This window comes from Ascaphus truei, chromosome 20 (assembly GCF_040206685.1).
Source record: "Ascaphus truei isolate aAscTru1 chromosome 20, aAscTru1.hap1, whole genome shotgun sequence".
NCBI classification, from domain to species: Eukaryota; Metazoa; Chordata; class Amphibia; order Anura; family Ascaphidae; genus Ascaphus; species Ascaphus truei.
Window position 1 is genome coordinate 32,595,654 of NC_134502.1, and position 20,829 is coordinate 32,616,482.

At 52.7% G+C, this 20,829-nt stretch overlaps 1 protein-coding gene across 1 annotated transcript in view; it reads left to right on the top strand.

Annotated features, from left to right (window-relative positions):
- Nucleotides 1-15,039, top strand: part of PLD2 (phospholipase D2) — a 61,307-nt gene extending 46,268 nt beyond the window's left edge. Inside the window, 10 exon segments of the mRNA XM_075577688.1 lie at nucleotides 973-1,091; nucleotides 1,194-1,307; nucleotides 2,807-2,911; nucleotides 9,919-10,007; nucleotides 10,991-11,104; nucleotides 11,520-11,569; nucleotides 11,834-11,971; nucleotides 12,854-13,007; nucleotides 14,051-14,168; nucleotides 14,546-15,039. Of these exon segments, the coding sequence (XP_075433803.1) occupies nucleotides 973-1,091; nucleotides 1,194-1,307; nucleotides 2,807-2,911; nucleotides 9,919-10,007; nucleotides 10,991-11,104; nucleotides 11,520-11,569; nucleotides 11,834-11,971; nucleotides 12,854-13,007; nucleotides 14,051-14,168; nucleotides 14,546-14,770 (1,226 nt within the window). The 3' untranslated portion in view covers nucleotides 14,771-15,039.
- Nucleotides 15,040-20,829: the final 5,790 nt, after the last annotated feature.

A 20,829-nucleotide genomic window follows, 5' to 3' on the forward strand; every position in this document is an offset into this window, starting at 1 on the left:
CACTGTGTCACCCTGCGGGGGGAGGGACAGACTCATAGCTCCCTTCTGTCTGTGTCACTGTGTCACCCCGCGGGGGAGGGACAGACTCATAGCTCCCTTCTGTCTGTGTCACTGTGTCACCCTGCGGGGGAGGGACAGTCTCATAGCTCCCTTCTGTCTGTGTCACCCTGCGTGGGAGGGACAGACTCATAGCTCCCTTCTGTCTGTGTCACCCTGCGGGGGGAGGGACAGTCTCATAGCTCCCTTCTGTCTGTGTCACTGTGTCACCCTGCGGGGGGAGGGACAGGCTCATAGCTCCCTTCTGTCTGTGTCACTGTGTCACCCTGCGGGGGGAGGGACAGACTCATAGCTCCCTTCTGTCTATGTCACTGTGTCACCCTGCGGGGGAGGGACAGTCTCATAGCTCCCTTCTGTCTGTGTCACCCTGCGTGGGAGGGACAGACTCATAGCTCCCTTCTGTCTGTGTCACCCTGCGGGGGGAGGGACAGTCTCATAGCTCCCTTCTGTCTGTGTCACTGTGTCACCCTGCGGGGGGAGGGACAGGCTCATAGCTCCCTTCTGTCTGTGTCACTGTGTCACCCTGCGGGGGGAGGGACAGACTCATAGCTCCCTTCTGTCTATGTCACTGTGTCACCCTGCGGGGGAGGGACAGACTCATAGCTCCCTTCTGTCTGTGTCACCCTGCGGGGGGAGGGACAGTCTCATAGCTCCCTTCTGTCTGTGTCACTGTGTCACCCTGCGGGGGGAGGGACAGGCTCATAGCTCCCTTCTGTCTGTGTCACTGTGTCACCCTGCGGGGGGAGGGACAGACTCATAGCTCCCTTCTGTCTATGTCACTGTGTCACCCTGCGGGGGAGGGACAGACTCATAGCTCCCTTCTGTCTGTGTCACTGTGTCACCCTGCGGGGGGAGGGAAAGACTCATAGCTCCCTTCTGTCTGTGTCACTGTGTGACCCGTCCCTGTGATGTCAGACTTTATTGACAGAATGAGCAATCCCAGAATGCCTTGGAGGGACGTGGGAGCAGTGATTCATGGGAGCGCAGCCAAAGATGCTGCGCGCCATTTTATCCAGCGCTGGAACTACACCAAGGTTAGCAACTCCTCTGCTGCGCGCCCTGACACTCCTACCCCCAGCACCCATACCGTTCACCCTTCTTGCACCCAGCACTCTGATGTCACCTCTCTTACGCAGACAATCAAGAAGAAGTATAAAGACCCCACGTACCCTTATCTGCTGCCCAAGTCCCAGAGCGTAGCAGAGAAACCACACTACACGGTGCCGGGATCCCACACCGCCAGCGTTCAGGTGAGCCAGTGTGTGTGTGTGCCGGAATAGCAGAGGGTTGTGTCTGTGTGTGCTTGAGGGTCAGTCCAGGAATAGTAGAGGAGGCTGCCGGGTAGGGTGGAGTTGCGGTGAAAGAGCTGTGACACTGCATTTCCAAGTGAATCTCACCGTGTAAATCCATCATTGTCGAAAGATTTCAGCAGAATCCAAAAGAAAACCTCTCGCCGCCCAAATGCAAAAGATATCGTCGACGTATCGGAGCCACGGATCAATGTGACTCCCCAAACATAGGTGTTTACGTAGGAAGGGACACACTCCATGCTCATTGTCGCCCCCTGTACCCATTGGTGGAAAAAGAACCATTGAGCATGAAATTATTGGGATAGAGGAAAAATTCCAATAGTTTAAGAAGACAATTTATGTTTTTGAAAAACATTCTCTCTCGTACTCTAAGTACCTTGCTGCCTCAATTCCCTTGTTGCTGTAGTACAGGAAGACTCAACGTCTAAAGTATCTAAGGAGCTGCTTAGTGTGTGTAAAGACACTGTCCCTAATTACGACATTGAGTTTAGAGCAGGGGAAGCTGGTTTAATTCCCAGTGTCGCCGCACCTTGTGGCCTTGGACAAATCACTTTATCTCCCTGTGCCTCAGGCACCACAAACAGATTGTAAGTTCTGCGGGGCAGGGGACTTGTGTTTGTAACCATGCTATGTGCTGCGTACCCTGCACTATACACGACTCACAATGAGGCCCCCCCTCCAACATCCACTCCCCAGGAACCTGGTTCTAGAACATTCAGTGGGAGCTCCATATAACCTCCCGTCTCCCCATGATGACATCACTGGTCGCAAGACATAATTGGGGAGGGGCTACCCTTTCTGCATAGTCATCCTGCGTCACATGGTGGGGAGGGGAGTAACCGGAGTGATCCCACACCGTTAACCCATTAAGGCCCATACAGGCTACTGTGAGGAGTTTTCTGGTGAAAAGACGGCGATCCTTCATGCATTCAAATGTGTCCATATTTGGCCACCCGAGAGGATGACCCAGTCTATATCTTCATGGGTTCTCTGGGATAAATGGGCTTTTTTTTTACGATCCGCCGAAAGAGACCGATTGGGGGTGTCTTCGGTCAAAAAAAAACCTGTTGAAGTCCACGGTAAATTTCGGGTGTAAACCGGCACGTTCGGCTACTGCGGCGGGTATGGTCCAACCATCGGCTTTCTGACTGGATAGGGTGATCCGGGAGGGGCACAAGTCATCCATGGACCCATGACAATACCACGCCCTACCAAGTCTCGTGTGTGTGTGTTTTTGTGTGTGTGTGATTTTGTGTGTGTGTGATTTTGTGTGTGTGTGTGTGATTTTGTGTGTGTGTGTGTGTGTGTGTGATTTTGTGTGTGTGTGTGATTTTGTGTGTGTGTGTGTGTGTGTGATGATGTGGTGACAGCGCTATATGTGAGAGGGGTCAGTACAGGAATAGCAGAGTGTTACTAATCACTCTCCTGTGCCTCTGCAGCTGCTGAAGTCTGTTGATTTCTGGTCCGCGGGCTGCAGTGAATGCTCCATTCTCAATGCGTATCTGCACTGTATAGAAGCGTCTGAACACTACGTGTATATAGAGGTAACGTCACTACACACACAGCATCCTGTGCTTATCCCAGCTACACACACACAGCGCCCTGTGCTTATCCCAGCTACACACACAGCGTCCTGTGCTTATCCCAGCTACACACACAGCGTCCTGTGCTTATCCCAGCTACACACACAGCGTCCTGTGCTTATCCCAGCTACACACACACACAGCGTCCTGTGCTTATCCCAGCTACACACACACACAGCATCCTGTGCTTATCCCAGCTACACACACAGCGTCCTGTGCGTATCCCAGCTACACACACAGCGTCCTGTGCTTATCCCAGCTACACACACAGCGTCCTGTGCTTATCCCAGCTACACACACACACACAGCGTCCTGTGCTTATCCCAGCTACACACACACAGCGCCCTGTGCTTATCCCAGCTACACACACACACAGCGTCCTGTGCTTATCCCAGCTACACACACAGCGTCCTGTGCTTATCCCAGCTACACACACACAGCGCCCTGTGCTTATCCCAGCTACACACACACACAGCGTCCTGTGCTTATCCCAGCTACACACACAGCGTCCTGTGCTTATCCCAGCTACACACACACACAGCGTCCTGTGCTTATCCCAGCTACACACACACAGCGTCCTGTGCTTATCCCAGCTACACACACACAGGATCCTGTGCTTATCCCAGCTACACACACACAGCGTCCTGTGCTTATCCCAGCTACACACACACACAGCATCCTGTGCTTATCCCAGCTACACACACAGCATCCTGTGCTTATCCCAGCTACACACACAGCGTCCTGTGCTTATCCCAGCTACACACACAGCATCCTGTGCTTATCCCAGCTACACACACAGCGTCCTGTGCTTATCCCAGCTACACACACACAGCGTCCTGTGCTTATCCCAGCTACACACACACAGCGTCCTGTGCTTATCCCAGCTACACACACACAGCGTCCTGTGCTTATCCCAGCTACACACACAGCGTCCTGTGCTTATCCCAGCTACACACACACAGCGTCCTGTGCTTATCCCAGCTACACACACAGCGTCCTGTGCTTATCCCAGCTACACACACACACAGCGTCCTGTGCTTATCCCAGCTACACACACACACAGCATCCTGTGCTTATCCCAGCTACACACACAGCATCCTGTGCTTATCCCAGCTACACACACAGCGTCCTGTGCTTATCCCAGCTACACACACAGCGTCCTGTGCTTATCCCAGCTACACACACAGCGTCCTGTGCTTATCCCAGCTACACACACACACAGCGTCCTGTGCTTATCCCAGCTACACACACACAGCGTCCTGTGCTTATCCCAGCTACACACACAGCGTCCTGTGCTTATCCCAGCTACACACACAGCGTCCTGTGCTTATCCCAGCTACACACACAGCGTCCTGTGCTTATCCCAGCTACACACACACAGCATCCTGTGCTTATCCCAGCTACACACACACAGCGTCCTGTGCTTATCCCAGCTACACACACAGCGTCCTGTGCTTATCCCAGCTACACACACAGCGTCCTGTGCTTATCCCAGCTACACACACACAGCGTCCTGTGCTTATCCCAGCTACACACACAGCGTCCTGTGCTTATCCCAGCTACACACACAGCGTCCTGTGCTTATCCCAGCTACACACACACACAGCGTCCTGTGCTTATCCCAGCTACACACACACAGCGTCCTGTGCTTATCCCAGCTACACACACAGCGTCCTGTGCTTATCCCAGCTACACACACAGCGTCCTGTGCTTATCCCAGCTACACACACAGCGTCCTGTGCTTATCCCAGCTACACACACACAGCATCCTGTGCTTATCCCAGCTACACACACACAGCATCCTGTGCTTATCCCAGCTACACACACACAGCGTCCTGTGCTTATCCCAGCTACACACACAGCGTCCTGTGCTTATCCCAGCTACACACACAGCGTCCTGTGCTTATCCCAGCTACACACACACAGCGTCCTGTGCTTATCCCAGCTACACACACAGCGTCCTGTGCTTATCCCAGCTACACACACACAGCGTCCTGTGCTTATCCCAGCTACACACACAGCGTCCTGTGCTTATCCCAGCTACACACACAGCGTCCTGCGCTTATCCCAGCTACACACACACAGCGTCCTGTGCTTATCCCAGCTACACACACAGCGTCCTGTGCTTATCCCAGCTACACACACACAGCGTCCTGTGCTTATCCCAGCTACACACACAGCGTCCTGTGCTTATCCCAGCTACACACACAGCGTCCTGTGCTTATCCCAGCTACACACACACACAGCGTCCTGTGCTTATCCCAGCTACACACACACACAGCTTCCTGTGCTTATCCCAGCTACACACACACACACACACACACACAGCATCCTGTGCTTATCCCAGCTACACACACAGCGTCCTGTGCTTATCCCAGCTACACACACAGCGTCCTGTGCTTATCCCAGCTACACACACAGCGTCCTGTGCTTATCCCAGCTACACACACAGCGTCCTGTGCTTATCCCAGCTACACACACACACAGCATCCTGTGCTTATCCCAGCTACACACACACAGCGTCCTGTGCTTATCCCAGCTACACACACACAGCGTCCTGTGCTTATCCCAGCTACACACACACAGCGTCCTGTGCTTATCCCAGCTACACACACAGCGTCCTGTGCTTATCCCAGCTACACACACAGCGTCCTGTGCTTATCCCAGCTACACACACAGCGTCCTGTGCTTATCCCAGCTACACACACACAGCGTCCTGTGCTTATCCCAGCTACACACACAGCGTCCTGTGCTTATCCCAGCTACACACACAGCGTCCTGTGCTTATCCCAGCTACACACACAGCGTCCTGTGCTTATCCCAGCTACACACACACAGCGTCCTGTGCTTATCCCAGCTACACACACAGCGTCCTGTGCTTATCCCAGCTACACACACACAGCGTCCTGTGCTTATCCCAGCTACACACACACACAGCATCCTGTGCTTATCCCAGCTACCCACACACACACACACACACAGCGTCCTGTGCTTATCCCAGCTACACACACAGCGTCCTGTGCTTATCCCAGCTACACACACAGCGTCCTGTGCTTATCCCAGCTACACACACAGCGTCCTGTGCTTATCCCAGCTACACACACACAGCGTCCTGTGCTTATCCCAGCTACACACACACAGCGTCCTGTGCTTATCCCAGCTACACACACACAGCGTCCTGTGCTTATCCCAGCTACACACACAGCGTCCTGTGCTTATCCCAGCTACACACACACACAGCGTCCTGTGCTTATCCCAGCTACACACACAGCGTCCTGTGCTTATCCCAGCTACACACACAGCGTCCTGTGCTTATCCCAGCTACACACACACACAGCGTCCTGTGCTTATCCCAGCTACACACACACACAGCGTCCTGTGCTTATCCCAGCTACACACACACACAGCGTCCTGTGCTTATCCCCGCTACACACACAGCGTCCTGTGCTTATCCCAGCTACACACACACAGCGTCCTGTGCTTATCCCAGCTACACACACACACAGCGTACTGTGCTTATCCCAGCTACACACACACACAGCGTCCTGTGCTTATCCCAGCTGCACACAGCGTCCTGTGCTTATCCCAGCTACACACACACACAGCGTCCTGTGCTTATCCCAGCTACACACATGGCGTCCTGTGCTTATCCCAGCTACACACACACACAGCGTCCTGTGCTTATCCCAGCTACACACACACACAGTGTCCTGTGCTTATCCCCGCTACACACACAGCGTCCTGTGCTTATACCAGCTACACACACACACAGCATCCTGTGCTTATCCCAGCTTCACACATGGCGTCCTGTGCTTATCCCAGCTACACACACACACAGCGTCCTGTGCTTATCCCCGCTACACACACAGCGTCCTGTGCTTATACCAGCTACACACAGCGTCCTGTGCTTATCCCAGCTACACACACAGCGTCCTGTGCTTATCCCAGCTACACACACACACAGCGTCCTGTGCTTATCCCAGCTACACACACACACAGCGTCCTGTGCTTATCCCAGCTACACACACAGCGTCCTGTGCTTATCCCAGCTACACACACACACAGCGTCCTGTGCTTATCCCAGCTACACACACACAGCGTCCTGTGCTTATCCCAGCTACACACACACAGCGTCCTGTGCTTATCCCAGCTACACACACAGCGTCCTGTGCTTATCCCAACTACACACACACACAGCGTCCTGTGCTTATCCCAGCTACACACACAGCATCCTGTGCTTATCCCAGCTACACACACAGCGTCCTGTGCTTATCCCAGCTACACACACAGCATCCTGTGCTTATCCCAGCTACACACACAGCGTCCTGTGCTTATCCCAGCTACACACACACACAGCGTCCTGTGCTTATCCCAGCTACACACACAGCGTCCTGTGCTTATCCCAGCTACACACACAGCGTCCTGTGCTTATCCCAGCTACACACACACACAGCGTCCTGTGCTTATCCCAGCTACACACACACACAGCGTCCTGTGCTTATCCCAGCTACACACACACACAGCGTCCTGTGCTTATCCCCGCTACACACACAGCGTCCTGTGCTTATCCCAGCTACACACACACACACAGCGTCCTGTGCTTATCCCAGCTACACACACACACAGCGTACTGTGCTTATCCCAGCTACACACACACACAGCGTCCTGTGCTTATCCCAGCTGCACACAGCGTCCTGTGCTTATCCCAGCTACACACACACACAGCGTCCTGTGCTTATCCCAGCTACACACATGGCGTCCTGTGCTTATCCCAGCTACACACACACACAGCGTCCTGTGCTTATCCCAGCTACACACACACACAGTGTCCTGTGCTTATCCCCGCTACACACACAGCGTCCTGTGCTTATACCAGCTACACACACACACAGCATCCTGTGCTTATCCCAGCTACACACATGGCGTCCTGTGCTTATCCCAGCTACACACACACACAGCGTCCTGTGCTTATCCCCGCTACACACACAGCGTCCTGTGCTTATACCAGCTACACACAGCGTCCTGTGCTTATCCCAGCTACACACACAGCGTCCTGTGCTTATCCCAGCTACACACACACACAGCGTCCTGTGCTTATCCCAGCTACACACACACACAGCGTCCTGTGCTTATCCCAGCTACACACACAGCGTCCTGTGCTTATCCCAGCTACACACACACACAGCGTCCTGTGCTTATCCCAGCTACACACACACAGCGTCCTGTGCTTATCCCAGCTACACACACACAGCGTCCTGTGCTTATCCCAGCTACACACACAGCGTCCTGTGCTTATCCCAACTACACACACACACAGCGTCCTGTGCTTATCCCAGCTACACACACAGCATCCTGTGCTTATCCCAGCTACACACACAGCGTCCTGTGCTTATCCCAGCTACACACACAGCATCCTGTGCTTATCCCAGCTACACACACAGCGTCCTGTGCTTATCCCAGCTACACACACAGCGTCCTGTGCTTATCCCAGCTACACACACAGCGTCCTGTGCTTATCCCAGCTACACACACAGCGTCCTGTGCTTATCCCAGCTACACACACACAGCGTCCTGTGCTTATCCCAGCTACACACACAGCGTCCTGTGCTTATCCCAGCTACACACACACAGCGTCCTGTGCTTATCCCAGCTACACACACACACAGCGTCCTGTGCTTATCCCAGCTACACACACAGCGTCCTGTGCTTATCCCAGCTACACACACAGCGTCCTGTGCTTATCCCAGCTACACACACACAGCGTCCTGTGCTTATCCCAGCTACACACACACAGCGTCCTGTGCTTATCCCAGCTACACACACACAGCGTCCTGTGCTTATCCCAGCTACACACACACAGCGTCCTGTGCTTATCCCAGCTACACACACAGCGTCCTGTGCTTATCCCAGCTACACACACACACAGCGTCCTGTGCTTATCCCAGCTACACACACAGCGTCCTGTGCTTATCCCAGCTACACACACAGCGTCCTGTGCTTATCCCAGCTACACACACACACAGCGTCCTGTGCTTATCCCAGCTACACACACACACAGCGTCCTGTGCTTATCCCAGCTACACACACACACAGCGTCCTGTGCTTATCCCCGCTACACACACAGCGTCCTGTGCTTATCCCAGCTACACACACACACACAGCGTCCTGTGCTTATCCCAGCTACACACACACACAGCGTACTGTGCTTATCCCAGCTACACACACACACAGCGTCCTGTGCTTATCCCAGCTACACACAGCGTCCTGTGCTTATCCCAGCTACACACACTCACAGCGTCCTGTGCTTATCCCAGCTACACACACACACAGCGTCCTGTGCTTATCCCAGCTACACACATGGCGTCCTGTGCTTATCCCAGCTACACACACACACAGCGTCCTGTGCTTATCCCAGCTACACACACACACAGTGTCCTGTGCTTATCCCCGCTACACACACAGCGTCCTGTGCTTATAACAGCTACACACACACACAGCGTCCTGTGCTTATCCCAGCTACACACATGGCGTCCTGTGCTTATCCCAGCTACACACACACACAGCGTCCTGTGCTTATCCCCGCTACACACACAGCGTCCTGTGCTTATACCAGCTACACACAGCGTCCTGTGCTTATCCCAGCTACACACACAGCGTCCTGTGCTTATCCCAGCTACACACACACACAGCGTCCTGTGCTTATCCCCGCTACACACACAGCGTCCTGTGCTTATCCCAGCTACACACACAGCTGTCCTAACTCTCTCTCCTCCGCTCCTAGAACCAGTTCTTTATCAGCTCTGCACGCACAGCATCCTGTCCTAACTCTCTCTCCTCCGCTCCTAGAACCAGTTCTTTATCAGCTCTGCACGCACAGCATCCTGTCCTAACTTTCTCTCCTCCGCTCCTAGAACCAGTTCTTTATCAGCTCTGCACGCACAGTATCCTGTCCTAACTCTCTCCCCTAGAACCAGTTCTTTATCAGCTGCGCAGACGGTCGGACGATTCATAACCGGATCGGAGACGTCATAGTGGAGAGGATCCTACGCGCGCACAGGTGAGGCGGGGGTTAGTACAGGATGCTGTGTGTGCGCACAACTGGGATTAGTACAGGATACTGCGTGTGTGTAGAGCTGGGATTAGTACAGGATGCTGTGTGCGTGTGTGGTGCTGGGATTAGTACAGGATGCTGTGTGTGTGGTGCTGGGATTAGTACAGGATGCTATGTGTGTGTGTAGAGCTGGGATTATTACAGGATGTGTGTGTGTGTGTAGAGCTGGGATTAGTACAGGATACTGCGTGTGCAGAGCTGGGATTAGTACAGGATGCTGTGTGTGTGGAGCTGGGATTATTACAGGATGTGTATGTGTGTGCAGAGCTGGGATTAGTACAGGATGCTCTGTGTGTGAAGCTGGGATTATTACTGGATGTGTGTGTGTGGCGCTGGGATTAGTACAGGATGCTGTGTGTGTGGATCTGGTATTAGTACAGGATGCTGTGTGTGGCGCTGGGATTAGTGCAGGATGCTGTGTGTGTGTGTGCAGAGCTGGGATTAGTACAGGATGGTGTGTGTGTGTGTGTGGCACTGGGATTAGCACAGGATGCTGTGTGTGTGTGTGTGTGTGTGTGTATCTGAGATTAGTACAAGATACTGCGTGTGCAGAGCTGGGATTAGTATAGGATGCTGTGTGTGCAGTGCTGGGATTAGCACAGGATGCTGTGTGTGGCGCTGGGATTAGTACAGGATAGTGTGTGTGTGTGTGTGTGTGTGTGTGTGTGTGTGTGTGTGTGTGTGTGTGTGTGTGTGTGTGTGTGTGTGTGTGTGTGTGTGGTAATTAGCACAGGATGGTGTGTGAGTGTGTGTGCTGGGATTAGTACAGGATAGTGTGTGTGTGTGTGCTGGGATTAGTACAGGATAGTGTGTGTGTGTGTACTGGAATTGGTACAGGATGCTGTGTGTGTGTGGTAATTAGCACAGGATGCGTGCTTGTGTAGACCTCCGATTAGCACAGGATACTAACTCACTACACCTCCCCGCAGTGACAACGCAAACTTCCGCGTGTTCATCGTCATCCCCCTGATTCCCGGGTTTGAGGGCAACATGGAGATGGGGGGAGGAAACTCTATCCAAGCCATCCTACACTACACCTTCAGGTACCTGGCGTTCCTCTGCATTTCCTGCGGCGCCCCCGCCCCCCCCCCCCCCCCATCCCTCACAAGATCATTTTCATACCCAGCAATGGGCTAGTTACTGCCTCCCGTTAACCGAGCGGCCTAATTCCCAGTCAGGCCTTAGGCCTCTACTACTACTACTACCATCACCATGACAACGGCAGGGCGGTGGCCATTTTGAACTGTTGGCAACCTGTAAAGTATTTCTAATATGGGGGAGAGCAAAGGGGGTTTCTAATAGGGGAGAGTAAAGGGGTTTTCTAATAGGGGGAGAGTAAAGGGGGTTTTCTAATAGGGGGAGAGAGTAAAGGGGGTTTCTAATAGGGGGAGTAAAGGGGATGTCTAATAGGGGGATGTTTATTGGAGGTAAATTAACTCTTTGGTTCTCTCATTGCAGGACAATTTGCCGCGGAGAATCTTCTATCATCTATCGTCTGAAGGAGACCAGTATGTGAGGGGAGGGGGGGAGAGCGAGGGGAGGGGGAGAGAGGGGAAGGGGTAGCAGAAGGAGGGGGATAAACAGTGAGAGAGAGAGATTGGGGGGGGAGCCACTTTGTGAATCATTTATAAGTCTCTCCCTCAATCACACTCGTCACCCTTTCCCCCTCTCCCCCACTCCAACATTCCCCCCTCTCTTCACACCCCCCCCCCCCCCTCTCTCCACCCCCCTCTCTCTCCACCCCCCCTCCCCCTTCTCTCTTCCTCCCCCAGTGGGGGACCGCTGGAGTCAGTACCTCTCGGTCTGCGGTCTCCGGACGCACGGTGATATGCCGGACGGTTCCCTCGTTACCGAATTCATTTACATACACAGCAAGATGCTAATTGTGGATGACCGGAAAGTCATTATCGGTAAGAGTCGGTTAAAAAAACAAAAAAAAAACACAAGTGCTGGAATTTTACCAAAACTGCCAAGTTTTGACCCAAACCCACTGATCATTCCCTCTCGAAATGCGTTTAAATAACAGCGATTGTGAGCCAAATTTGGCTAATTAAATTCCACAAATTTTGATTTAAAACAATTTTATTTCTGGGACTTTTGTAGACAAAATTCAGTCTGGGGTTTTTACCGAAATGTCCAAGTTTGAACCCAAACTAACCGTTCCCGAGCTAAACACGCTTTAAATTTTGAGTCAAATAGTCTCCTTTTTTGGTTTTCAACTTCAGCCTCACACTTTGTGTGAAAATATTCCCAAAACTGCCAAATTTCAACCCAATCTCATTCACCGTTTGTCGCTCAACACCCGCACAAAGCAAAATTAGGATTTTCTGGCCCAAATTTCTCAAAATCGGGAAGTGCAAATGGACCCAAATATGTTCGAGAGTTTTCAGCCCCGTTTTTCATCCGAATCTGCCAAATCTTGGCCCATTTCTAGGAATAGTTTTCGTTCTAGACCAACGGTAAATCAAGTTAGAACACCCCCCAAAACATCGCTTAACCCCCAACGTTCTCTTACAATCGGCCAGTGTGATTGTCCGAAATCCCCGAGATTAATTTTACCTCCAACTCGTCCAATCGCTGGCCGTACTCTCTCAAAACCGGCGTCAAAGAAAAATACATTTTCCTCGGGCTCCACCAATCTGATGACACCCAAATTTAGTAGCATATTTCACCTCCTGATTTTCACCCAATCTGCCAAATTTCAGCCCATTCTGACACTCGGGGTAAAAATGACAGGAGTTAAAAATGTCGGCAACGGTTGTGACGGCTGCCATTTTGTTTTCCTTTCGAAGGTTCGGCCAACATCAATGACAGGAGCATGCTGGGAAGGAGGGACAGCGAGCTGGCCATTGTAGTGGAAGATACAGAGTTGGTACCGTCTGTTATGAATGGCCAGCCGTACCAGGCGGGGAAATTCTCACTGAGTCTCCGGATGGACTGTTTCAAGTGAGTGGGCAGTGCCAGCCTCTGCCTCACACACACCACTACACCATGTATACACAACGCGGGCAGTGCCAGCCTCTGCCTCACACACACCACTACACCATGTATACACAACGCGGGCAGTGCCAGCCTCTGCCTCACACACACCACTACACCATGTGTACACAGCGCGACCAGTGCCAGCCTCTGCCTCACACACACCACTACACCATGTATACACAGTGCAGGCAGTGCCAGCCCTCTGCCTCACACACACCACTACACCATGTGTACACAGTGCGGGCAGTGCCAGCCTCTGCCTCACACACACCACTACACCATGTGTACACAGCGCGGGCAGTGCCAGCCTCTGCCTCACACACACCACTACACCATGTGTACACAGCGCGGGTACAGCACGGGCAGTGCCAGCCTGTGCCTCACACACACCACTACACCATGTGTATACAGCGCGGGTACAGCACGGGCAGTGCCAGCCTGTGCCTCACACACACCACTACACCATGTGTACACAGTGCGGGCAGTGCCAGCCTCTGCCTCACACACACCACTACACCATGTGTACACAGCGCGGGCAGTGCCAGCCTCTGCCTCACACACACCACTACACCATGTGTACACAGCGCGGGCAGTGCCAGCCTCTGCCTCACACACACCACTACACCATGTGTACACAGCGCGGGCAGTGCCAGCCTCTGCCTCACACACACCACTACACCATGTGTACACAGCGCGGGTACAGCACGGGCAGTGCCAGCCTGTGCCTCACACACACCACTACACCATGTGTATACAGCACGGGCAGTGCCAGCCTGTGCCTCACACACACTACTACACCATGTGTACACAGCGCGGGCAGTGCCAGCCTCTGCCTCACACATACCACTACACCATGTATACACGCAGACTCACACTAATATTTTTATCACTCAACACTCTTTCCCCCCCTTTTCCTCTCACCTCCACCATCTATCTCAACCCGCGCCCCCCCCCCCTCTCGCTCTCTCGCTCTCCCCCTCTCCCCCCTCCCCCCCGCACACACACAGCACTCTCCTGGACGCAGTCTCTTCTCCCTGTCTGGATGTCTCGGATCCACTCTCTGACGCTTTCTTTAATGAAGTTTGGACGGCGACGGCGCGCGCCAACACCCACCTGTACGACCAGGTATACAGAGGCGGCGTGGGGGGGGGTCACGGTGACGGCGTGGGGGGGTCACGGTGACGGCGTGGGGGGGTCACGGTGACGGCATGGGGGGGGTTACGGTGATGGGGCGGGGGGTCACGGTGACGGCGCGGGGTATGGGCCGTGACGTCTTGAGACACCGACATCCCAGAGTGACTGCGACAGTCACAGTCTTGGGGGGGGGGGCGGTGATGGTCTTGGGAGGAGGCGCTGGGGAGGGGGACGATGCGGCGGTGCTGGGGAGGGGGTGGAGTGGAGAAGAGTTACAATGCATTGAGATTTTCTCTTCTCACTTCTTCTTTTTCCCCCTCTGCCCTCTCTCCCCCCCGCCCCCCTTCTGCCCTCTCTCTTTCTCTCAGGTTTTTCGCTGCCTCCCTACCAACAGTGTGCAGAGTCACCGCGCCCTGCGGGAGTACACAGGAGTATCAAGTATTGCGATCTCTGAACCCGGCATATCCCGGGAGCTGCTGACCGGGGTCAGGGGTCACCTGGTAGAGTTCCCCCTGGACTTCCTGTGTGACGAGAACCTCCTGCCCCCCCTGAACAGCAAGGAGGGTGTGATCCCAACGGAGGTGTGGACGTGAGCCCCCGCGCGCACAGCATCCTGTACTAATCACGACTTCCTGTCCCGCTGGCCGCGCATGCGCGATCCGCCACTCTCCCCCCCCACACGCGGCGCCCTGTACTAACTGAACTATGCATATATAAGGTCAAACATGGCTATATGTGTCTTCCATAACTAACCCCTTATCTCTGGTACTGTAGGGGTTAAACACTAATTGGTATTGGGCTGCGTGTTTTTTTTTCCGAATGACGCAAACCCATATAGACAATAAACATTTATATATCTTTACTGAATGTGTCCTCGTCATTATAGCCAGGGCTTGTCATTAGGTCACTTTGATCCTACGTGGGACTGACCCTTTAACCCATTAAACACGTCCCTGTCATTAGGTCACTTTGATCCTACGTGGGACTGACCCTTTAACCCATTAAACACGTCCCTGTCATTAGGTCACTTTGCTCCTACGTGGGACTGACCCTTTAACCCCTTTAACCCATTAAACATGTCCCTGTCATTAGGTCACTTTGCCCCTACATGGGACTGACCCTTTAATCCATTAAACGCGTCCCTGTCATTAGGTCACTTTGCCCCTACATGGGACTGACCCTTTCAATGCGTGTCGGGAGGCGGGGCTAGTCCCTCGCTCCCATTGGATGTGAGCGGTCACGTGACCGCTCCTCCGCTTCCCTGAGTGGCAAATTTTTAAATTTGCCTGTCTCGCCAAAAATCCCTGCGCCTCCGCACGCATGCGGAAGCGGCTGCTAAAGCCGCGCTGATGACAGATGCACTTACCCCCTGCATCTGCTCAGCGCGGCTCAGCAAGGCTCACCCTACTATGTCCCAGGCCTTAGGCTAGGCCCTGAGCATTTATACAGTATGTCTCGGAGCATTACAGCTCCCCTCCGTTACCTGCGAGTGTTACTTGTATCACCTCGCTCATCAGGCAGAGGGGTGTTCAGAGTAGCCGGGTCCCGTCTGTACTTTGTCAGCATTCGCACCACCCGCCATTTAGTTGCGCACTCCTTGGGTAAAGGGAACAGACGTGCATCACGTGTCCTTAGCATGCAGCTTGGAAATTACACACGTGTCTGCTATACCCTGTCATTGGACTACTGGCCAATTAAGTGTGTATTGGGTCACATTACATCAGTGTCTGCCAATTAACACAGTTTCCTCTGCTCACTAACGCCACTAATTAGGGGAGTGCCGCTTCACAGATCCCCTTAATCGATCGTTGACTTAATACACCTCCATTATCTTTTTATACTACTGATCCAGGGAGTTACACGGCACTCGACATATGATCAATAGCGTGTGTCATGTATGTCCGTTTGACACCACCTGTATTTTAGTATTAATGAGCACTAAAGATTCATTGTAATATTGACATGAAGCATTCAGCCCGGGAGCTAAGGAGCTATATGTTGGGTTTCTATTCTCTTATACAGGCATACCCCGGTTTAAGGACACTCACTTTAAGTACACTCGCGAGTAAGTACATATCGCCCAATAGGCAAACAGCAGCTCACGCATGCGCCTGTCAGCACGTCCTGAACAGCAATACCGGCTCCCTACCTGTACCGAAGCTGTGCGCAAGCGGGGAGACTATAGAGCCTGTTACGCATGCGTTATTTACATCAGTTATGCACGTATATGACGATTGCAGTACAGTACATGCATCGATAAGTGCTTCACTTTAAGTACATTTCCGCTTTACATACATGCTCCGGTCCCATTGCGTACGTTAATGCGGGGTGTGCCTGTGTTACATACATGCTCCGGTCCCATTGCGTACGTTAATGCGGGGTGTGCCTGTAATTACTTTAAGAATCAAAACCAGTATTTTCCTAAATATCCAACAGGGTTTATATTAACCAATTGCACGTCTTTTGAAACAAAATGATTGTATGCATTAGACAAACAATAAGTAAATAAGAGTCAGGGTATGTGCAAAAGTAAGTGAGACCCTGGTTTTATCAGCTAAATTAAATGGGGATAATTAGAATCAGGTGTTTAAATAATTGGGTAGATCTCCAGGTGTGAGTTTGGGAGGCCCCGCCCTATATATACATCAGCAACTTTGTAAGTCTTCACCATACAGGTGTGTGGGAACATGTTATGCAATGATTAAACGAAATCTCGGAGGACCTCAGGAAAGCCGTTATTGATGCTCATCAGTCTAGAAAGGGTTACAAACCCATCTCTAAGGATTGGGGGCTCCGCCAACCCACTGTCAGACAAAAGGAGAGAGTTTAAGTCCACACTCACTACCCAGGAGCGGACGTCCTACCAAAATCTCTCCATGACCAAACCGGCCAATCGCCCAGGAAGATGGGATGCGCGCGCAACTCTACAAGATGGCGACGTCCCGTCGCATCAGAAAACGGGACGGAGACCACACCAAGGCCAGGATTGGCCAAACCTGGCATAAAAGAGGCTGGGCCAAGACCACATCTACAGAGCCTGAGGAAGTCCAGTACTTGGACGAAACGCGTTGCTCTTTCATCTGGAACACTTTGCAGCATAACACAGAGGAGACAGAGGTGTAGTTGTAGCTCCCCATCCGGACGCGGAAGGGGAGACCCCCTACCACCATACACCCCACTGTCCCCCCCCTTGCTTTTACTGTCCCACAGAAACGCTTGGTTTCTCTTTTTTATCTTTCTGTGTTGTTTTATTTTCATTAAAATTAGTTTTACCCTGAAGACCCTAGTGTCCTTTGTATGTGTTAATTCCATCTTCACTACTAGCTATATCAGGAACAGAAGAGGAAAGATACCGCTAGGAGTGTGTACTCACACTGGCCCGTGTGAGTATTGAGTTATATTTTCACTATTTATACCCTTGTACCCCATCCTTTCATCACTTGCCTCTGATCGGGTAATACCCCTACATGAGCAAGATACCAAGATAAGAACACACTCACATTAGCCCGTGTGAGTGCTAGATTATCACTTTGCCCAGTGGTTTATAGCCATGTTACCCTCCCCCCATTGACGTATATATGCATATGTGTTAATCCTATCCCCCTTCTCTGTTTACACGAGAGGAAATCCCCCTGGAGCGGCACCCTGAACTAATGAAGATAGCGGCATAGACAACAAGAAGAAGTACCTACACCGCAAGGAGAAAAGCATCAACCGCAGAACACGGGATTCCCAAAGAAACCTTGATGTGACTGAGCTTACACAAGGCCGTGTAAGTTATATATACTTTTATCTTACCAACTCGTACATACATACAAACCTATGTGTGTTTTCCCTTCCAATTAGACATTAGCCACCTGAGCTACCTAATTTGCTCATGGTAACAACTGCTTCACCTTAATAGCATTTATTAGATCCATACCGTTGCCTGTTTCCAACTATTGTGCTCCCCCATCCCCCCTTTTTATATTCATTGCCTACAAGGGTCCTGGATAGATCCTGCTGGGGTTCCGAGTCACAAGAGGACATCACCTGAAAACCACTCACAGGCAGTATAACACCATTCTCCTCACACTTCCACACATCAAATAAGACACACTGAGATAGCGCCCGGGTACCTCCCCAAACATGGAGTGGGTATAGTAGTGTGAGAGTATTCAGTAGAGAACATTAATACATCCTCCTGAAGGAAACCGTCCAAAATGAAAAATCGCCTCGCTGTCACCTCAATGGAGGTCAAACGAAGTAACAATGTTCACTCACAATTATCCGGAATCAGAGAACTTACCCACTCCTAGAGCCTCAATAGGAGCAGTTGTGGCGTGTCCAGCGCACTGCCCAGGGAGCCAGGTTGTAAAAATACAATATTTTATTTAACAATATTAAATAACAATCACCCAAAGGAGGCGTAGGACCTACGCGTTTCGCAGACTTCCTGGATAAAGGAAAGCACGAAACGCGTAGGAGGTGCTACACCTCCGTTGGGCGATGCTTTATTGTTAATAAAATGTTTTATTTTTAAAACCTGGCTCCCATGGCGGTGCGCTGCTATTTTTTTTGCTGCTTCTTGGAAGGATAGCCAGGAGGAAACCACTACTCTCTAAAAGGAACGTGGCTGCCGTCTGAAGTTCGCCAGAGAGCACGTAAATGATCCACAAGAATTCTGGAACAATGTTCTCTGGACAGACGAGTCAAAGGTAGAACTTTTTGGCCTCAATTAGAAACATTGGCAAAAAACAAAAATGTCTTTGAAAAGAAGAACCTCATCCCAACCGTCAAGCATGGCGGTGGGCGCATGATGGCGGTGGGCGCGTGATGGCGGTGGGCGCGTGATGGCGGTGGGCGCGTGATGGCGGTGGGCGTGTGATGGCGGTGAGAGCGTGATGGAGGTGGGAGTGTGTTGGCGGTGGGAGTGTGATGGTTTGGGGCTGCTTCGCTGCCTCAGGACCTGGACGGCTCGCCATCATTAACACAACCATGAATTCGGCATTGTATCAGAAGATTCTAGAGGAGAATGTCAGGCCATCTGTCCGTGAGCTGAAGCGGAAGGGAAAGTGGGTCATGCAGCAGGACACTGATCCTAAACATACAAGCAGAGCGACAGAAGAATGGCGGCAGGAGAGGAAATTCCGCGTGTTAGAACGGCCAAGTCACAGTCCGGACCTAAACCCCATGGAGATGCTGTGGCCGGACCTGAAGCGAGCTGTCCATGCAAGGAAGCCCTCCTATGTCACTGAGCTGAAGCAGTTCTGTAAGTAGGAATGGGTCAAAATGCCTCAGACCCGATGTGAGAGACAGATCAGCAGTTACAGGACACGCGCAGGTGACGTTATTGCTGCTCAGGAGGCGCCACCAGGTACTGAATCTAACGGGGGCGCCACCAGGTACTGAATCTAACAGGGGCGCCACCAGGTACTGAATCTAACGATGGCCCCGCCAGGTACTGAATCTAACGGGGGCGCCGCCAGGTACTGAATCTAACGGGGGCACCGCCAGGTACTGAATCTAACGGGGGCACCGCCAGGTACTGAATCTAACGGGGCCGCCGCCAGGTACTGAATCTAACGGGGGCGCCGCCAGGTACTGAATCTAACAGGGGGCCCCACCTGGTACTGAATCTAACGGGGGCGCCACCTGGTACTGAATCTAACGGGGGCCCCACCAGGTACTGAATCTAACGGGGGCCCCACCAGGTACTGAATCTAACGGGGGCGCCACCTGGTACTGAATCTAACGGGGGCGCCACCTGGTACTGAATCTAACGGGGGCGCCACCTGGTACTGAATCTAACGGGGCGCCGCCAGGTACTGAATCTAACAGGGGGCCCCACCTGGTACTGAATCTAACGGGGGCGCCACCTGGTACTGAATCTAACGGGGGCCCCACCAGGTACTGAATCTAACGGGGGCGCCACCTGGTACTGAATCTAACGGGGGCGCCACCTGGTACTGAATCTAACGGGGGCGCCGCCAGCTACTGAATCTAACGGGGGCGCCGCCAGGTACTGAATCTAATGGGGCTACTGCCAGGTACTGAATCTAACGGGGGCGCCGCCAGGTACTGAATCTAACGGGGGCGCCGCCAGGTACTGAATGTAACGGGGGCGCCGCCAGGTACTGAATCTAACGGGGGCACCGCCAGGTACTGAATCTAACGGGGGCGCCGCCAGGTACTGAATCTAACAGGGGCACCGCGAGGTACTGAATCTAACAGGGGCACCGCCAGGTACTGAATCTAACGGGGGCGCCGCCAGGTACTGAATCTAACGGGGGGCCCCACCTGGTACTGAATCTAACAGGGGCGCCACCTGGTACTGAATCTAACAGGGGCACCGCCAGGTACTGAATCTAACAGGGGCACCGCCAGGTACTGAATCTAATGGGGGCGCCGCCAGGTACTGAATCTAACGGGGGGCCCACCTTGTACTGAATCTAAGAGGGGGCGCCGCCAGGTACTGAATCTAACGGGGGCCCCACCTGGTACTGAATCTAAAGGGGGCGCCACCTGGTACTGAATCTAACGGGGGCGCCACCTGGTACTGAATCTAATGGGGGGCCCCACCTGGTACTGAATCTAACGGGGGGCCCCACCTGGTACTGAATCTAACGGGGGCGCCACCTGGTACTGAATCTAACGGTCACATACTTTCTCA